General features: G+C 33.7%; 1 protein-coding gene across 2 annotated transcripts in view; it reads right to left on the minus strand.

Moving 5' to 3' along the window:
- Nucleotides 1-185: 185 nt before the first annotated feature.
- TOGARAM1 (TOG array regulator of axonemal microtubules 1) overlaps nt 186-16,968 on the minus strand; it is a 76,692-nt gene continuing 59,909 nt past the window's right edge. For both annotated transcript variants that reach the window (XM_082383796.1, XM_082383797.1), the window contains exons 16-21: nt 16,250-16,376; nt 14,910-15,028; nt 5,797-5,986; nt 3,998-4,217; nt 1,944-2,030; nt 186-1,326 (exon numbers count right to left, since the gene is read on the minus strand). In XM_082383796.1, coding sequence (XP_082239922.1) covers nt 1,073-1,326; nt 1,944-2,030; nt 3,998-4,217; nt 5,797-5,986; nt 14,910-15,028; nt 16,250-16,376 — 997 coding nt within the window. In that variant the 3' untranslated portion in view covers nt 186-1,072. The remainder of the gene's footprint in view (nt 1,327-1,943; nt 2,031-3,997; nt 4,218-5,796; nt 5,987-14,909; nt 15,029-16,249; nt 16,377-16,968) is intronic.

Genomic DNA, 16,968 nt, shown 5'->3' on the forward strand with positions numbered 1-16,968 from the left:
CCAAGGTCACAGAGTGAATTTTCTGTAAAGCTAGAACTATAACCCAGGTCTATTGTTAGGTCAATAGAGATAGGTCAATATTGTATCAAGTATAACAAGTGAAAATGATAGGTCAATATCATAATACATATTTTCCCCATTTTAACAAATACGGAGTTGGAAAAATAGGACACCTCTCACACATCTACAGAAATAAATCCTTTTATTTTATAACATTCCTTTTCTTTTTTAAGATGCATACAGTACTTGTTGCCCAAGAATTCTGAGAAAAGCTATAGAAGACCTGGCACTATATTTGAGAATTACACAACTGGGCAGCAAAATAACACCTTTATAAATGTCAGGACATATAGAAATAAAATTTAGTGCTTGCACACAAAAATAGGGAAATTACATTCAACACGTTTTCTTAAACGTGCATTTAAAATGTTTAAATGTTTTCTAAAACTTTGGTCGTCATGCTTTATTATAACTTGTTAAATTTCACAATTATATAGATGATTAAACCCAAATGGTAAGCAAATATATCACATTAACACAGCAGCAAAAGCAAGCTAATACTGCACAATCATATTAGCAGACTGATTTCAGAAATACATGTTTTTCACAAATAGCACACAAAACTTAGTTTGTGATAACATAGTTCAGTGACTTTTCTTCCACTTCATAAAATAAGGCTGAGTAATGAGCCATAGCAAAACATGATTACATAATAAAAAGTATATTTTTAATTAAAAGTCTAATTGTACATATAGGGCAACAAATTTCAGTTTCTATAAAATAGTGCAAATGAGCAGGACTTTTCTCAAAAATATTAAAATTGGATTCATTCCACATGCCTCAGATTTCATGAATATTAGATTATATTATTTTAGATTTTTGTGTGATGGGTGCAAGTGATAGGGTTGATATAGGACAGATGTGTACTCATAAGCTGCAAATAAAAATAGCTATTGACTTAATTTACGGGATGAGAAGTGCAGGCACTGAAAATCTAACTTTAAAAAACTTCCATTTGTCATCATGTAAACAGTTTTGTTCATCATATTTCATCAAAAATTCGTAATTCATTTCAAATTGGCATATCAAGCAATTCTTCTAAACTCTTTTTTATATGTGATGGTTGAGATGCAGCCTGATTTAACAGATTCTGACCCATCTGTGTAAAAAGTGCTTTTGATAATTTAGCTGTGGCTGTGCGTATATTTCCTCCAGCTCCAGGCAGCGAGCCACTATTTGTCATGTTCCCTAAGAGATGCCATAAAACAACCAACACTTTCTGTTCTGTGGCATGGGGCTTCCTTTGATAAAGTTCCGTAACAATATCTGAAACACAAAAATATGGTAAACAGTGAGGTTTAAAAAAGAAACAAATTCGAGTTCTGAGAATTAAAAAGCATATAAAATAAACTAAGCTTCTTCCCTATGCCATTTGCCCTGAAATGTTTGGTATCTTAAAAAAAAGTAAAGTCAGAAACTTTGCTCCCAAAGACTGGGATCTTCAGTATTAGAAATCTATATATGACAGGCAAAAGTAGTAAAGACAGAAACCAAACCAAAAATTCATCTCAGTTTTCCAAATGTAGTTAAATCAAGACATATACAGTTTTAACTCATGGACCTTTCATTAAATACATAATTTGAAATAGTATTTTCCATCTGTACCAATATTTGATTTTAATGTCTTTTTATTTATCCTGTTTACTTCTACTAACAAGAAGACTAAACACTTACTGGGGAAAAGAGGAATAAAATTCTTTTGAAGAAAATTTTTGGGTAAAAGTCTTAAAAGGTCCCCTTTTGGATCATTATACAATTTATTTCTACTTCTTGGATAATGATATTGAGTTTGGTAGCTATCCTAAAATTTAATTGAAATGTCCATCAGTTTATCCTTAGTCAATAAATTATTTCTTTAGAAATAACAATTTAAACATATTTACCAGCAAGCTTTTCGGTCATATCCTGTTTTGCCTTTCCATTTAAAAACTGGGCTTTTGTGCAAAATGGCTGTAGAAGTAAGTAATTATCTAAACAAAAAGAATAACACAGAGACACATGTTTAAAGAGTTACAAGATCTTATTTATTTTCCATTACATAGCATTGAAAGGAAAAAAAATCCATGCAAGTGAACGCAAATGTGTTAGAAAGATTTAATCTACATAGTTAAACACTTTTTAAAATTCTCTATAAAACCTTAACAGAGTAATATTCTTACAGCAAATGAGAAATAAAAATACCTCACAGAATATTAAAGGAGCTGTCATATGGTATAAAAAAGAGAAAGAACTGCCTATCTCCTAGGCATCTTATTCCAAATGATAGTACATAGGTTTATCAAAAAAAAAAAAAAAGAATTGAAATTTTGGGGATAGTTTTTACCTTTACTGATTTTTTTCAAATCTCTAATTTCATAGTTTCACAGGAAGTTGCAAAGACAGTACAGAGAGGTCTTGTGTACTTTCACCCAAATGTTACATCTTACATGATTATAGTACACATCTAAACAAGGAATCTGACACTGGTACAATATGTGTATATAATTCTAAGTCATTTTATCACATGTATAGATTTGTGAAACTATCAGTACAATTAAGATACAGAACTATTCTATGGGAACTATTCTATGGGAATGGGATTAGTGTCTTTATAAAAGAGGCCCCAAAGAGCTCCCTTGCCCCTTCCACCATGTGAGGACACAGCCAGAAGATGGCTATTTATAAACCAGGAAGAGGGCCCTCACTCAACACCAAATCTGCTGGTGCCTTGATCTTGGACTTCCCAGGCTCCAGAACTGTGAGAAATAAGTGTTTGTTGTTTTTAAGCCACCCAGGCTGTGGTAGTTTGTTTTAACTACCCGAAAAGACTAATACACTTGTGTAATGATTATGGTCTTAATTTGTATTTGCATTTCCCTAATGACTGGGGATGTTAAACATCTTTTCATGTGTTTACTTGCCATCCATACAAGTGTTTCTTCACATCTTTTGCCCATCTTCTAATTAGATTTTTTTTTAATGTTGAGTTTTAAGACTTCTTTATTTTTTATTTATTTATTTATTATTAATTAATTAATTAATTAATTAATTAGTTTGTTTGTTCGTTTGCCGGGCCGTACCGCACGGCTTGCAGGATCTTAGTTCCCCGACCAGGGATCGAACCCAGGCCCCCTTACAGTGGAAGCACGGAGTCCTAATCACTGGACCGCCAGGGAATTCCCAAGAGTTTTTTATATATTCTAGATATGCGTATTTATCAGATATGTGGTTTGCAAATATTTCCTCCAAATCTGCAGTTTGTCTGGGAGGATAATTGGGATGATGACACAGAGGATGACTTGTCCAATTAGTTACAAGCTAAACTACAGAAATATGGTTCTAAGATGGAGACCTCATAGCATCCAGAACAAGTATGAAGCAACCTAAACTTGAACTGTTTACTAACTTCTAGGACAGAGAGCCCAGGATGGGACACTTAAAAAATATGTTTATTTCATTATCTGCTTGGATTTATTTTTGTTTTTGTAACACAAAAATAAATATTTTCATGTAAAAAAAATAAGGTCTTTTGCAAAGTAAATGTTTTACATTTTGATGAAGTCCAAGTTATGGACTTTTTTTGGATCATACTTTTTTTCTTTTTTTTCACCAAGCATAGGTCCTAAGGATTTTCTCATGTGTTCTGAAAGTTTTACAGTTAAATTTTACATTTAAATCTGTGATCCATTTTGAGTTAATTTTGTATCAGATATGAAGTTGAGGTAGAAAATAAGAATTGAAAAAGTCAAAAAGAAGGGAAGAGAAAGTCAATTTAATGGGATGGTATTTAATCACTAAAAATAATTAAAACTGTTACTGAGAAAATAAAAAAATTCTGTCACAACATTAATTGACAAAAATTTAACAGCTAGGTTTTCAGCATTATAGAAAATGTGTAGAATCAGAAAATACGAAAGTAAAGCCAAAATAATTTGAATGCCAAAGTAAGATTTCTTACCTACATGCTGACTCAGTGCCTGAACAACATTTGTGGCAGCAGCATAGATGCCTGGATTCTTGGAATTCAGATTGTTATCTACTATTGCTGGGATGAGCATGTTGATTATAGGAGATAAGTTGTCTCTAAGCAAAGGAATCATTTTGTGCATTGTTTCTAGAGCCACCAGGTTTACTTTACTATTGGAATCATGAAGTCGAGATTTAAAAGCATCAAAGATCTGGAAGTAAATTGGTAAATTATTTAAAGTGAAATAATGTTGATATTTATTATATTTAAATTCCTTATGACATTTCATAGTATTCATCCTACTAAAGGAGAAATGTACTATTTAAAAACACACACACGTCTTACTTAACTTGAACTTAGATAATAGGAACTTTATAAAAATTTTGATGCTAAATCTAAGTGTCCAATCTTCTTATAGCAAAAAGAGAAGGCTTCAAACATCACCTAAAAAGACATCCTACTAAATTAAGGTTGAGAAATTTGGTTCAGTACACAGATAACTGATTTACTATAAATGTGATAAAAATGCTGTTTTCTGAAATGTGCAGGTTTAGCTAACTTTAAGAACTTAAGAAAACTTTCTATTCTTATCTCTATTGGTAACAGAAGTAGACATGTCCATTTTACTACAGAGATTTAACCTAGTTTCAATTTAGGTTTCTTACGAGAATTTTAGATGCAATTTCAGAGTTAAGTTTTTATTATTACCTCTTAACCTGAGTACTTAAACAATTGTTCCTTGCTCTTCTAATTCTTAGCTTTCATAACTTCAAGATATAATAAAGTGAATGCTAAGCAATTCTTTACCTATATTAGGTGAGGGAAGAGCTATTCTGTGAAACCAAGACTATTAACTAATAATTCCTGATACATATAGATATAGATATATGAAAATTACTCAACAGATATCAGAAAATATAACTTTCTGATTCCCATGACATGGTAACATGGTACTTTTCTTCTGAAAATTAAGAGACACCACCACTAGAATAGAGTTGTTATAGTATGTTTGCCAAATTTAATGAACCTAATACAAATTTAAAATGGAATTTAATGAATAAATTACTAATGGGATTAACTGAACTAAACTCTGATGAAGCATAAGTAATCTATACTCCGGTACCACTAACATTTATTAATTTACTACTGTCTCCCTTTCTATTGCTTCTTGTCTTCCTATACAAATTATAAAATATAAATATATATTTATAAATATATATTAACATAATATATAAAAACTAGCATACGCAGATTTCTAACCTACATATGAAAACTTTTATTATCTATTTCTTGGTAATATCAAGTCTCTTAAATGCCCTGGTTTTTAAAATACTTATTGATTCACTCAATTTTTTTTTTTTTTTTTTTTTTTGGGTCGTACCTCATGGCTTGCAGGGATCTCAGTTCCCCGACCAGGGATTGAACTCAGGCCATGGCAGTGAAAGCCCGGAATAATGACCATGAGGCCAACAAGGAACTCCCTCACTCAACATATATTTACTGAATGCCAGGTTCTAAGAGCTCTGAGAATACAGAACTTTCAAGGAGTTATCATCTAGTGGGACGAGTCAAACAAATAAACTGCTATTTTCTTACCTTTTTCCTCAATTACTTTCAATTGTTCTAGAATGCTTTTAACATAGCAAAACCTAAGCAGTGCATTCTTCTCACTAAGTTTAACACTTTAAAGTAATATATATATATAATATTAAGAAATAGGGCAACTTTTTATGCTAATGAACTTTATTAACCACAGATTGAAAATGAAAATTAATTTTGACAGTCTTTACCTTCACAATGTTTCCAACAACAAGCTCTTGATTGTTTTCAGTATCTGATAAAAGCTGCTTAATCCCATTAATACGATCACGAAAGTCTTTTGCATTTAATAAACCTGTTATGACTTTAATGTACTCAGCACTTTCTAAGGAATTGCGGGGAACTGATTTTCTGGTGATTTCACGAATTTCAGTTACCTCTCTAAAGCGAAAGAAAGGTAAAACACAAACACAATGAATAATTCTCACCATGTATTCATTTTTGAAAAATTCAAAAAATGACTTAACCCATAGCCACGATACCTGTGTTGGGGGTCCCTAATATCTCCCCTGGGTTTGGTGATTTGCTGGGAGAACTCAGGATTCAGCATGTAGCTTTACTCATGGTTAAGATTTATTACAGCAGAAGGATATAAAGCAAAATCAGCGAAGGGAAAAGGTACATGGGGTAAAAGTCTGAAGGAAACTAGATGGAAACTTCCAAGAGTCCTTTCCCCATGAAGTCACACAGTATAAACTTAATTCTTCCAGCAACAAACTGTGATAACACATATGAAATGTTGTCTACCAAAGAAGCTTATTAGAGGCTCTGTGCCCAGGATTTTTATGGGTAGTTGGTCATGGGTGGTCCTCTGCCTTGGACATACCAAAATTCCAGACTCCCAGAAGGATAGCAGGTCTTTAGCTTTAACCATACTGTTTGCCTAAATCATACAGGCACAGTAAATTACTCTTATCAAGTTAAAGAATGGGAGGGAAATCTTCCTGAAATTCTAGTTTCCAGATGCTAGCCAAAGGCTAACCTTACAAGCTGGCCTTTCCAAGGATACCAGTCTCAGGCCCGATATGTCAATCCTTTTCTGAAAAATAGCCACGTGAACATGCCTGGGAAAATTAGAATCTCAAGACCAGCGGGATTTACTATTTCAATGACTTAGTATTAGTAGCATAATGTTTTCCACTGCTATAAAGGAGTGACTCGGAACTCCCCTGGTGGTCCAGTAGTAAAGAATCCGCCTTCCAATGCAGGGGTCACGGTCGATCACTGGTAGGGGAACTAAGATCCCACATGCTGCGGGGGAACTAAGATCCCACATGCCGCAGGGCAACTAAGCCCGCTCGCCACAACTATTGAGCTTGCACGCCTCAACGTCAGAGCCCGTGTGCTGCAAACTACAGAGCGCATGCGCTCTGCAGCCCTCATGCCACAACTAGACAGAAGCCCACATGCCACAACTAGAGAGAAGCCCGAACACCGCAACGAAGAGACCACGCACTGTAACAAAAGATCCCACATCCCTCAACGAAGATCCCATGTGCTGCAACTAAGATCCAATGCAGCTAAAAAATAAGGAAAATAAATAAATATTAAAAAACAAAAACAAAAGTAAAAACATGTGTTGGCCTCTGAATCTTGGCTCTGGTACCTAACAGATCTGTGACTTTGCACATGTAAATTATGAGAAAAAATAAAAAAGGAGTGACAATGTGACAGATGATGATCCCTTTGAAATTAGAGTCATACAAATTGACAGGGCAAGGCACACCTTTAAAAGAATGACAACTACCGAGGACACGACATAAACTGGTTAGAGTCAAGGTCTTAAAGACAATGGTAACAATTTCCAGTTACCACCATTTGTTGGACTAGCAGTATTAAAATCGGCATTAAAGTCATCTTTTTTTTTTTTTTTTTTTGCTGCGCCACGTGTCTTAGGGGATCTTAGTTTCCCAACCAGGGACTGAACCCATGCCCTCAGAAGTGAAAGTGCCGAGTCCTAACCACTGGACTGCCAGGGAATTCCCTAAAGTCATCTTAAGAGCAATGATTAATGAATGGCTCAGAATCATCCTGAAAGTGGACTCAGGATGATGATTTTTTTTTTTTTTGGCCGCACCCTGCGGCATGGGGGATCTTCCCTGACCAGGGAAGAAAACTTCACCCCTTGCAGTGGAAGCACGTAGTCTTAATCACTGGACCACCAGGGAAATCCCAGGATGATGATTTAAAATGTAGAACCTAGATGTATTTATCCATTATTTTTAATTTGTTTACATAAATTAATCTGAGGTTAATCTGTGAGGTAATTAATTCTATACAATGAGAAAAACAGAATTAAATTTATATTTAAACTAAGAACTATATGATATATAAAAGTCAAATAACAGAAGAACACATCAAGAAGCCACTGAACTATTGAAACCTATCTTTAAAGATAGTTTTTTGTTGTTGTTGAAAACAGGATAGATTTGATAGTGAAATAACACTTAATATACTTCAGGGGGAAAAGATGGAATAACAGTCAAAAGGAGAAACTCACTAGGTATATTAACATTAATAAAATTTATAAAAAAGAGAAGACATTAAAAACGATCATAAATCATAGATGGAAAAATTCTCAAAAATATATTAGCAAACCGAATATAACAATACATTAAAAGAATTATAGACAATGACCCAAATAGGATTCATTCCAGGGATGCAAGGATGGTTCCACATCCACCAGTCAATCAATGTAATATATCACATTAACAACATGAAGGATAAAAATCATATAATCACCTCAATAGATGCAGAAAAAAGCATCTGGAAAATTCAACTTCCATTCACGATTAAAACTCTCCACAATTTGGGTATAGAGGGCACATACTCAAGATAATAAAGGCCATATATGACAAGCCCACAACATCATACAACAGTGAAGGGTTGAAAGCTTTTCCTTTAATCTCAGGAACAAAACAGGGATGCCTACTCTTTCCATTCTTATTCAACATAGTATTGGAAGTCCAAGCCAGAACAATTAATCAAGAAAAAGAAATAAAAGGCATCCAAATTGGAAAGAAAGAAGTAAAATTATCTCTATTTCCAGATGTTATAATATTTTATATAAAAAAACTCTAAAGATGTCACCAAAAAATGTTAGAACTAATGAAAAATTCAGTAAGGTTGCAGGATACAAAATTCACATACAAAAATCAGTTGCATTTCTATATACTAACAACCAACTATCTGAAAAAGAAATTAAGAAAACCATCTCATTTATAAATGCATCAAAAAGAATAAAATACCTAGAAATAAATTTAACCAAGGAGGTGAAAGAGCTCCACACTCAAAATGAAAGAAATTGAAGAAGACACAAATAAATGGAAGACATTCCATGCTCATGGATTGGAAGAATTAAGATTATTAAAATGACCATACTACTCAAAGGCAATTTACAGATTCAATGCAATCCCTATCGAAATACCAATGGTATTTTTCACAAAATTAGAACAAATAATTCTAAAATTTGAATGGAACCACTAAAGCCCGATTAGCTAAAGCAATCTTGAGAAAGAACAAAACTGGAGGCATCATGCTTCCTGATTTCAAACTATATTGCAAAGCTGTAGTAATCAAAACAGTACGGTACTAGTATTAAGACAGACCCATAGATTAATGGAACAAAGTAGAGCCTAGAAATAAACACACAATTAATTTATGATATATGGTCAATTAATTTATGATAAAGGAACCAAGAATATACAATGGGAAAGGATAGTCTTTTAAATGGTGCTGCGAAAACCAAACAGCCACATGCAAAACAGTGCAACTGGACCCCTACTTTACACCATACACAAAAATCAACGCAAATGGGTTAAAGACTTGAATGTAAGACCTGAAACCATAAAACTCCTAGTAGAAAACATAGAGGATAAGCTCCTTGACATCGGTCTTGACAATGATTTTTTGGATTTTACAACAAAAGTAAGGCAACAAAAGTAAAAACAAACAAGTGGGACTACATCAAACTAAAGAGCTTCTGCGCAGCAAAAGAAACCATCAACAAAATTAAAATGCAACTTACAGAACAGGAGAAAATATTTGCAAATCATATATCTGATAAGGGGCTAATATCCAAAGTATAAGAGGCACTCATACAATTCAATGGCAAAAAAACAAACAACCTGATTAAAAAATAGGCAGAGGAACTGAGTAGACATTTTTCCAAAGAAGACACAAATGGCCAACAGGTACATGAAAAGGTGCTCAACATCATTGATCATCAGGGAAATGCAATCAAAACCACAGCGAGATATTATCTCACACCTGCTGGAATGGCTACTATCAAAAAGACAAGAAATAACAAGTATTGGTGAGGATGTGGAGAAAAGGGAACCCTGTGCACTCTTGGTGGGAATGTAAATTGGTGCAGCCACTATGGAAAATAGTATGAAGGTTCCTCAAAAAAATTAAAAATAGAACTACCATGAAAAACTCCAAGTGCGGGAAAGGGAGTGAGGCAGCCACTCACTGTTTTGGAAGATGACAACTGGGTGAGGAGGCCTCTAACTATGCCTCACCAGGGTCTTTAAAAAACAAAAACAAAAAAACTACCATATAATTCAGGAACTCCGTTTCTGATTAATATATCCTAAGGAAATGAAACCACTATCTCTAAAATACATCTGCACCCTCATGTTCACTGCAGCATTATTTACCATAGCCAAGACATGGAAACAACCTAAGTGTCCACTGACAGATGAATGAATAAAGAAAATGTGGTATATACATATACATTCAGCCCTAGAAAGCAGGGAAGTCTTGCTGCTTGTGACAACATGAATAGATCTTGAGGGCATTATGCTAAGTGAAATAAGTCAGAGAAAGACAAATACTGTATGATCTCACTTAAATCTAAAAAAACAAACTCATAGATACAGAGAACAGATTGGTGGTTGCCAGAGGCAGGGGTTAAAGGGTGGGCAAAATGGGTGAGGAGAGTCAAAAGATAAAAATTTCCAGTTGTAAGATAAATGAGTTCTGGAGATGTAAAGTACAGTATGGTGACAATAGTGTAGACTTGAAAGTTGCTAAGAGAGTAGGTCTTAAAATTTCTCAGCAAAAGAAAAAGAAATTGTAACTATGTGAGGTGATGGATGTTAACTAAATTTATTATTGTGGTAATCATTTCACAATATATTTACACATTAAATCATTATGCTGTATACCTTAAACTAATACAATGTTATATTTCAATTGTATCTCAATAAAATTGGGGAAAAAAAGAATGAATGAACATAGTTCATGGCAACATTATCAATTATACAATATATAGACTATTCAAAGCAAATATTACAATAATGTATTGTGGGGATTATAGTATGTAGAAGTTAAATGCATGACAAAAATAGCATAAAAGATGAAAGGGGAGGAATGAAAGTATACTGTTGTAAAGTTCTTACATTATACCTATAGTAGTCTAATATTATTTGAAAGTAGACTATGAGAAGATAAAAATGTGTATTATAAAATATGTATATTACAAAGCCTAGATCAACCACTTAAAAAGAAAAAGAAATAAGGAGATAAATGGAATATAAAAACAAACACATACACATACCCCTCAATCAATTCAAAAGAAGGCAGGAAAAGAGGAAAAATGAAGCAGAAAATATAGGACAGAATGAAAAATAATATTAAGATGATAGGCCTAAACCCAACCATATGAACAATAACATCAAATATAAATGGTCAAACACCCCAATTAAAAGGCAGAGATTGTTAGATTGGATAAAAAAGCAAGACCTAATCATATACGATCCACAAAAAACATACTTTAAAAAAGATATACTAGGAAATGGAAGTGAAAACCATAAAAGAAAAAGAAAAAAAAGAAAATTTATTCTGGAACTTGATAACTGGGGATTTATAGCCAAGATTGAGAGGGTCAGTGGATGGAAGATTACTAAGAGTAGACATCAAGAGTAGGGGGTTTCTTGCTAAGCTGGTCTAACAAGATTTTTGCTGAAGACAAGCCAGATACTTACATATCAAAGGTGGAGGATGAGGAACCTGCTCAGATATCAAGGGTGATCAGGTATGAAGGGGTAGGAAGGAAATGACTTAGCAGGATTCTTAACTAAGACTAGCTTAGGCAGGCCAAAGACATGGCCCGAGGATGAGGCCTGGTGTAAAAGAGGGCTCAGAGGAGGCTGTCTAAAGTTTGTCAAAGAGAGAATCTTTGTCAAATAAGAAACCAGTTTACACCTACTTGGAAAATAACAAGTATTGATGAGGGTGTGGTGAAATTGGAACCCTCTTACTATTGCTGGTGGGACTGTAAAATGGATCCACTTTGGAAAACAGTCTGACAGTTCTTCAAAAGTTTAAACACAGTTATCATACTACCCAGCAATTCCACTCCTTATACCCAAGAGAATTGCAAACATGTCCACAACAAAACCCAAATATCCATCAACTAATGAATGGATAAACAAAATGTGGTGTATCCATACGATGGAATATTATTTAGTTGTAAAAAAGAATGAGGTACCGATATATGCTACAACTTGGATGAAGCTTAAAAACATAATGCCAAGTCTAAGAAATCAGTCACAAAAGACCACATATCATATGATTCCATCTGTATGAAATGCCCAGAATATGCAAATCCACAGAAACAGAAAGCATATTGCCTAGGGCTTGGAATGGGAGGGTTGTAGGGAAATGATAGTGACTATTAATGAGCATGGGATTTCTTTCAGAGGTGATGAAAATGTTCTAAAATTGACTGTAATGATGGCTGCACAACTCAGTGATACAAAAAACATTAAATTGTATACTTTAAATAGGTGAATTATCTGTTATATGAATTACATCTCCACAACACTGTTATTAAAAAAAAAAGACATATCATGTAAACCATTACAATAAAATGGTTAATACTAGACAGAGTAGACTTCAGGAAAAAGAATATTATCAGAGATAAAGTGAGAGACTTCATAAGGATAAAGAGGTCGTTTCACCAAAAAGTCACAACTATCCTAAATACCTGAACATAAATAAGCACATTGCATCAAAATACATAAAGCAAAAAATGACAGAACTTAAAGTATAAATAAAAAAATCCACTACAGTTGGAGATATTAATACTCCTATCTTAGCAATTAATAGAACAAGTAGACAGAAAATCAGTTAGGGTATAGAAGACTTGAACAACAGCTATAGAAGGCCATACCCCATGCAGAGAAAACCCAGCACAGAGGAACTGAGGCCTTGGACATGGAGGTGAAGATGCCATGAGAGAAGAAGGGAGCTAAAGTGCAGTGAGAAAAGCGACCAACTGAAGAAAAGCAGGACTCTAGGAGGCAAGAAATGGGGTCAAAAGGGCCTGCAGACTAATGAAGTCAATCAGACTGAGAAGGGTATTGAGGAGGAGAAAAGAGCTGAGGTGGCAGGTGAAATGAGGCCCTCATTGGTAAGGTACTGGAAGTAGGCCCTATTTACTGCATGAAGAAGTCAGCGATTTCCTCTAGAGTCCTCATAAATTAAATAATAATTCATTCTAAAATAATTAAAAGAAACATAAATACACATCTTCTCTCACATTTTGTTTTGAGACTTTCGCCCCACAGTGGTTTGGTCCTTCCAAGCTATAGAATAAAGTGGCATACACAGTCTCTGCTCTGGAAGCAACCTAGTTCCTATCGTATTTTATTTCCTCTAAAGAACTCTTTTAACATTTCTTGCAAAGCAAGTCTAATGTAAACAAATTCCCTCATTTTTCGTCTAAGCAAGCCTTTGTTTCTCTCACACTTTTTTTTTCTTCCAATTTTATTGAGATATAATTGATATACAGCACTGTGTAAGTTTAAGGTATACAGCATAATGATATGATTTGCATATCTCATGAAGTGATTATCACAATAAGTTTAGTTGCACCTAAAGAAACAGAAAAAAAATGTTTTTAATAAATAACTTTTTTCCTTGTGATGAGAACTCTTAGGATTTACTTTCATATATAACATACAGCCGCATTAATTATATTTATCATGTTGTACATTACACATCCCTCTGTGAAGTATACTTTGAAAAACAAAGGTCCAAAAGTCCATGGATTTTTATTTTTTGTAAAATTTATTATCCAAAGATACACAAATACAGAAAATATGAAAGATACCTATGTATCTACTCATATAATTTTTAAAGTAATGTTTAAAGTATATTTTAAAACATACCAAAGAGGGGCTTCCCTGGTGGCGCAGTGGTTGAGAATCTGCCTGCCAATGCAGGGGACACGGGTTCGAGCCCTGGTCTGGGAAGATCCTACATGCCGCGGAGCCACTAGGCCCGTGAGCCACAACTACGGAGCCTGCGCGTCTGGAGCCTGTGCTCCCAACAAGAGAGGCCACGATAGTGAGAGGCCTGCGCACCGCGATGAAGAGTGGCCCCCGCTTGCCGCAACTAGAGAAAGCCCTCGCACAGAAACGGAGACCCAACACAGCCAAAAATAAATATAAAAAAAAAAAACAAAAAACAAAAAACCAAAGAGATCATAATAATTCTGAAAGATTTTTAAAAGTTATATAATCAACCTATTAAATACTGCTAAATGGCTTAAACAGGTTATGCAATTACATATGTAATTATATTTATAAAAATTTTAAGAGTAGCTTTTTTTCCTGGTTGGTGATATTATAGGTGATTGGTTAAATTCTTTTTTTTTTTATTTTAAATTTTTATTAGAGTATAGTTGATTTACAATGTTGCATTAATTTCTGCTGTATAGAAAAGTTTATCAGTTATACATATACATATATCCACTCTTTTCACTTACTTTTTTTTCTCTTATTTTTATTTTTATTTTTTTGAATTTTATTTTTTATACAGCAGGTTCTTTTTGGTTATCTATTTTATACATATTACTGTATATATGTCAATCCCAATCTCCCAACTCACCCCACCAGCACCCTCCCCAGTTAAGTTCTTTTAATGTTTGTATTTTCTCAAGTTTTTCTCCCCCTTAACCATAATTATGTATTACTTTTATAATCAAGGGGGAAAAGTAAAGCCTATAAATTGAAAAAATTAATCAGAGTTGTCCAACACTGGCCGACTACTGACAAGTTCAATAATACTAAAGTTTTACTAATGTTTAGTTCACGTAAAAGCAAGTTGCTGTGAATATACAATTACCTTATTAAATCTAATTACCTCACACTTTCTAAGTCCTTACCAACTTTTAAAACTCCATTAAATTTTGACAAATACCCCTGGGATAGTTCATGAAAACATTCAAATACACTATCATTACTATTAGGGAGTAATTTCTGCAATAATGTGGACTAGCAAATGATTCTACCTTTCAGCTGAATTGAAAGCATCTCTAGAAACAGATGATGACCTTGTATTTCCAACACTGCCAGTATGAGATCGTCTTCCTTTTGCTGAAGGAGTATCTAGTGGTATCTCTCCCAAACCCTATAAGAAAGGCAGTGTAATAAAAGTCTTAAAACTTGTAAAGTGAAAGAATGTGTACAATGGAATTTTCATAGCAGTCATTGTTGATCTCTTTTGGTTGAAAGCATTTTAATAATCTGCTATACTTGTGCTTTAAAGGGTTTCAGATATATAAACTATCTTGTAATTAGTAGTAAATTAACAAAATATGTACCCAACTACTAGGAAATGATATTGGCTTGGTAAAACTGTTTAAATGAAAAACTTAACATCTATGTTTTGTAACTACTCTTCTTCAAGCTTCAAATCTATACAGAAAATATGAACACATTATATAAACAATGAATTCCTATGCAACACTAGTATGAAAATAAACATTTTGAAAGAACTATTTAAAACCTCTTTTTTTTCCTGATACTTGTACTTGAAATAACTCACAGATATAATCTGCCTCATTTTAGTAAGATAATCTTTTTGCATGGTTATTTTGATAAATTCTATATGAATTAAGCTGAAATCTTTAATATCAATAGGAAGAAAAAAATGCTCTAAAATGTTTACCCCAATACATATTTGAAGTAGTATCCCTTCATAAATGAATCCTTTGCTTAAGCTTATCAGAGAGGAATAACATAAATTACCACAGAAAAATTCTACATTATTAAATTAAGCACATTTTTGCAAAAAATAATATGTAAACAGATTACTTTTTTATAAGACACTTTTCACATTTCATTTCACTTGATATTCCCTCAGTCACTCATTTTACAGACATTTTTGAATCCCCATTATCTGTCATGATATATAAGACATGGGGCTTCCACTCAAGGATCTCCTTATCAACACTCCACAGTGTGGTAGGAGCTCTAACGGTGGAACGTACAAGGTAAATAAAGTAGGAATCAACTGTAATAAACATCACTATCCTCATTTTATAAAAATAAAAATTCTGGGTTAAAGAAATGAAGTGATGTGCCTAAGATTATATAGTTGCTAATTCTGAGTTGTGATTCAAACCTGTCTTGTAATTCCAATAAACCACACTACATTCTACCAAATATCAAGCTTCTGTTCAATAAACATCTACTGACACTATGAATGTCTACTCAGTACTGCAGTTGTTGAAATGCTACTATTGGTTAACAGAAATAATCAAAGAAGTAATTATTTCTATCTTTTACCTTCCTCAGCAAATGAACTTTGTTTTTAAAGTTGTTTATAAAATAAACTTCTTCTACATACCTTTTGCCGTAAGCTTTTAACAGATTCCTTAATATATGGCAAATCTTTAGATGGGACATACTTTTCAAGCATTTTATCAAAGTTAGGATGACACATCATGAGGAAAAGCATCTTTCGGCCATAATACCTATGGATATTTAAGAAATATGTAAATAATTCTATAAATCTTAACAAGCTCAGTTTCTGTCCTTAGATACAATTTTTTTTTCCAATAGAAAAAACCTATCAACATCAAGATTATCATCTCTATTTTAAATAAGCCATTGAAATGTAGTTACACTAACTGGATTAGAGAGTACAGTATTCTCTTGCCACCCATCTTTAAAAAAACATGGCTTCAAATCTTTTAGCTATGTGTCAGATCAGAGCCAAAAGCTCTGACTCTATTTTTCAGGCACCCGAGGGTCCATATCAAGGCTGGCATTTGGCAGAACTGTGAATTAAGAGAAGTGTGTCTTTGTCCTGAGCTCCTTGCCCGGTGACCTTTTGCTGTTCACCTGCTGGCCAGATGTTCTGGCCTGAGACAACCTTCCAAAGGTTCTGTATTTCTGACCCTCTCTCTTTTCCTTTTCCTGCCAAAACTTACCTGGGTTTCAATTCTTCAAAAACCTATTCTTTGCTACTTAAAATACAACCAAAGTTAGTTGGTAAATCGTGGCTGATATATTAATGAATGTCTAATGTTCTCCAAACTAGGTTTTTTATGCTATATGAATTTT

The sequence above is a fragment of the Balaenoptera borealis genome (assembly GCF_965194805.1).
Source record: "Balaenoptera borealis genome assembly, chromosome: 3".
Classification (NCBI taxonomy): domain Eukaryota; kingdom Metazoa; phylum Chordata; class Mammalia; order Artiodactyla; family Balaenopteridae; genus Balaenoptera; species Balaenoptera borealis.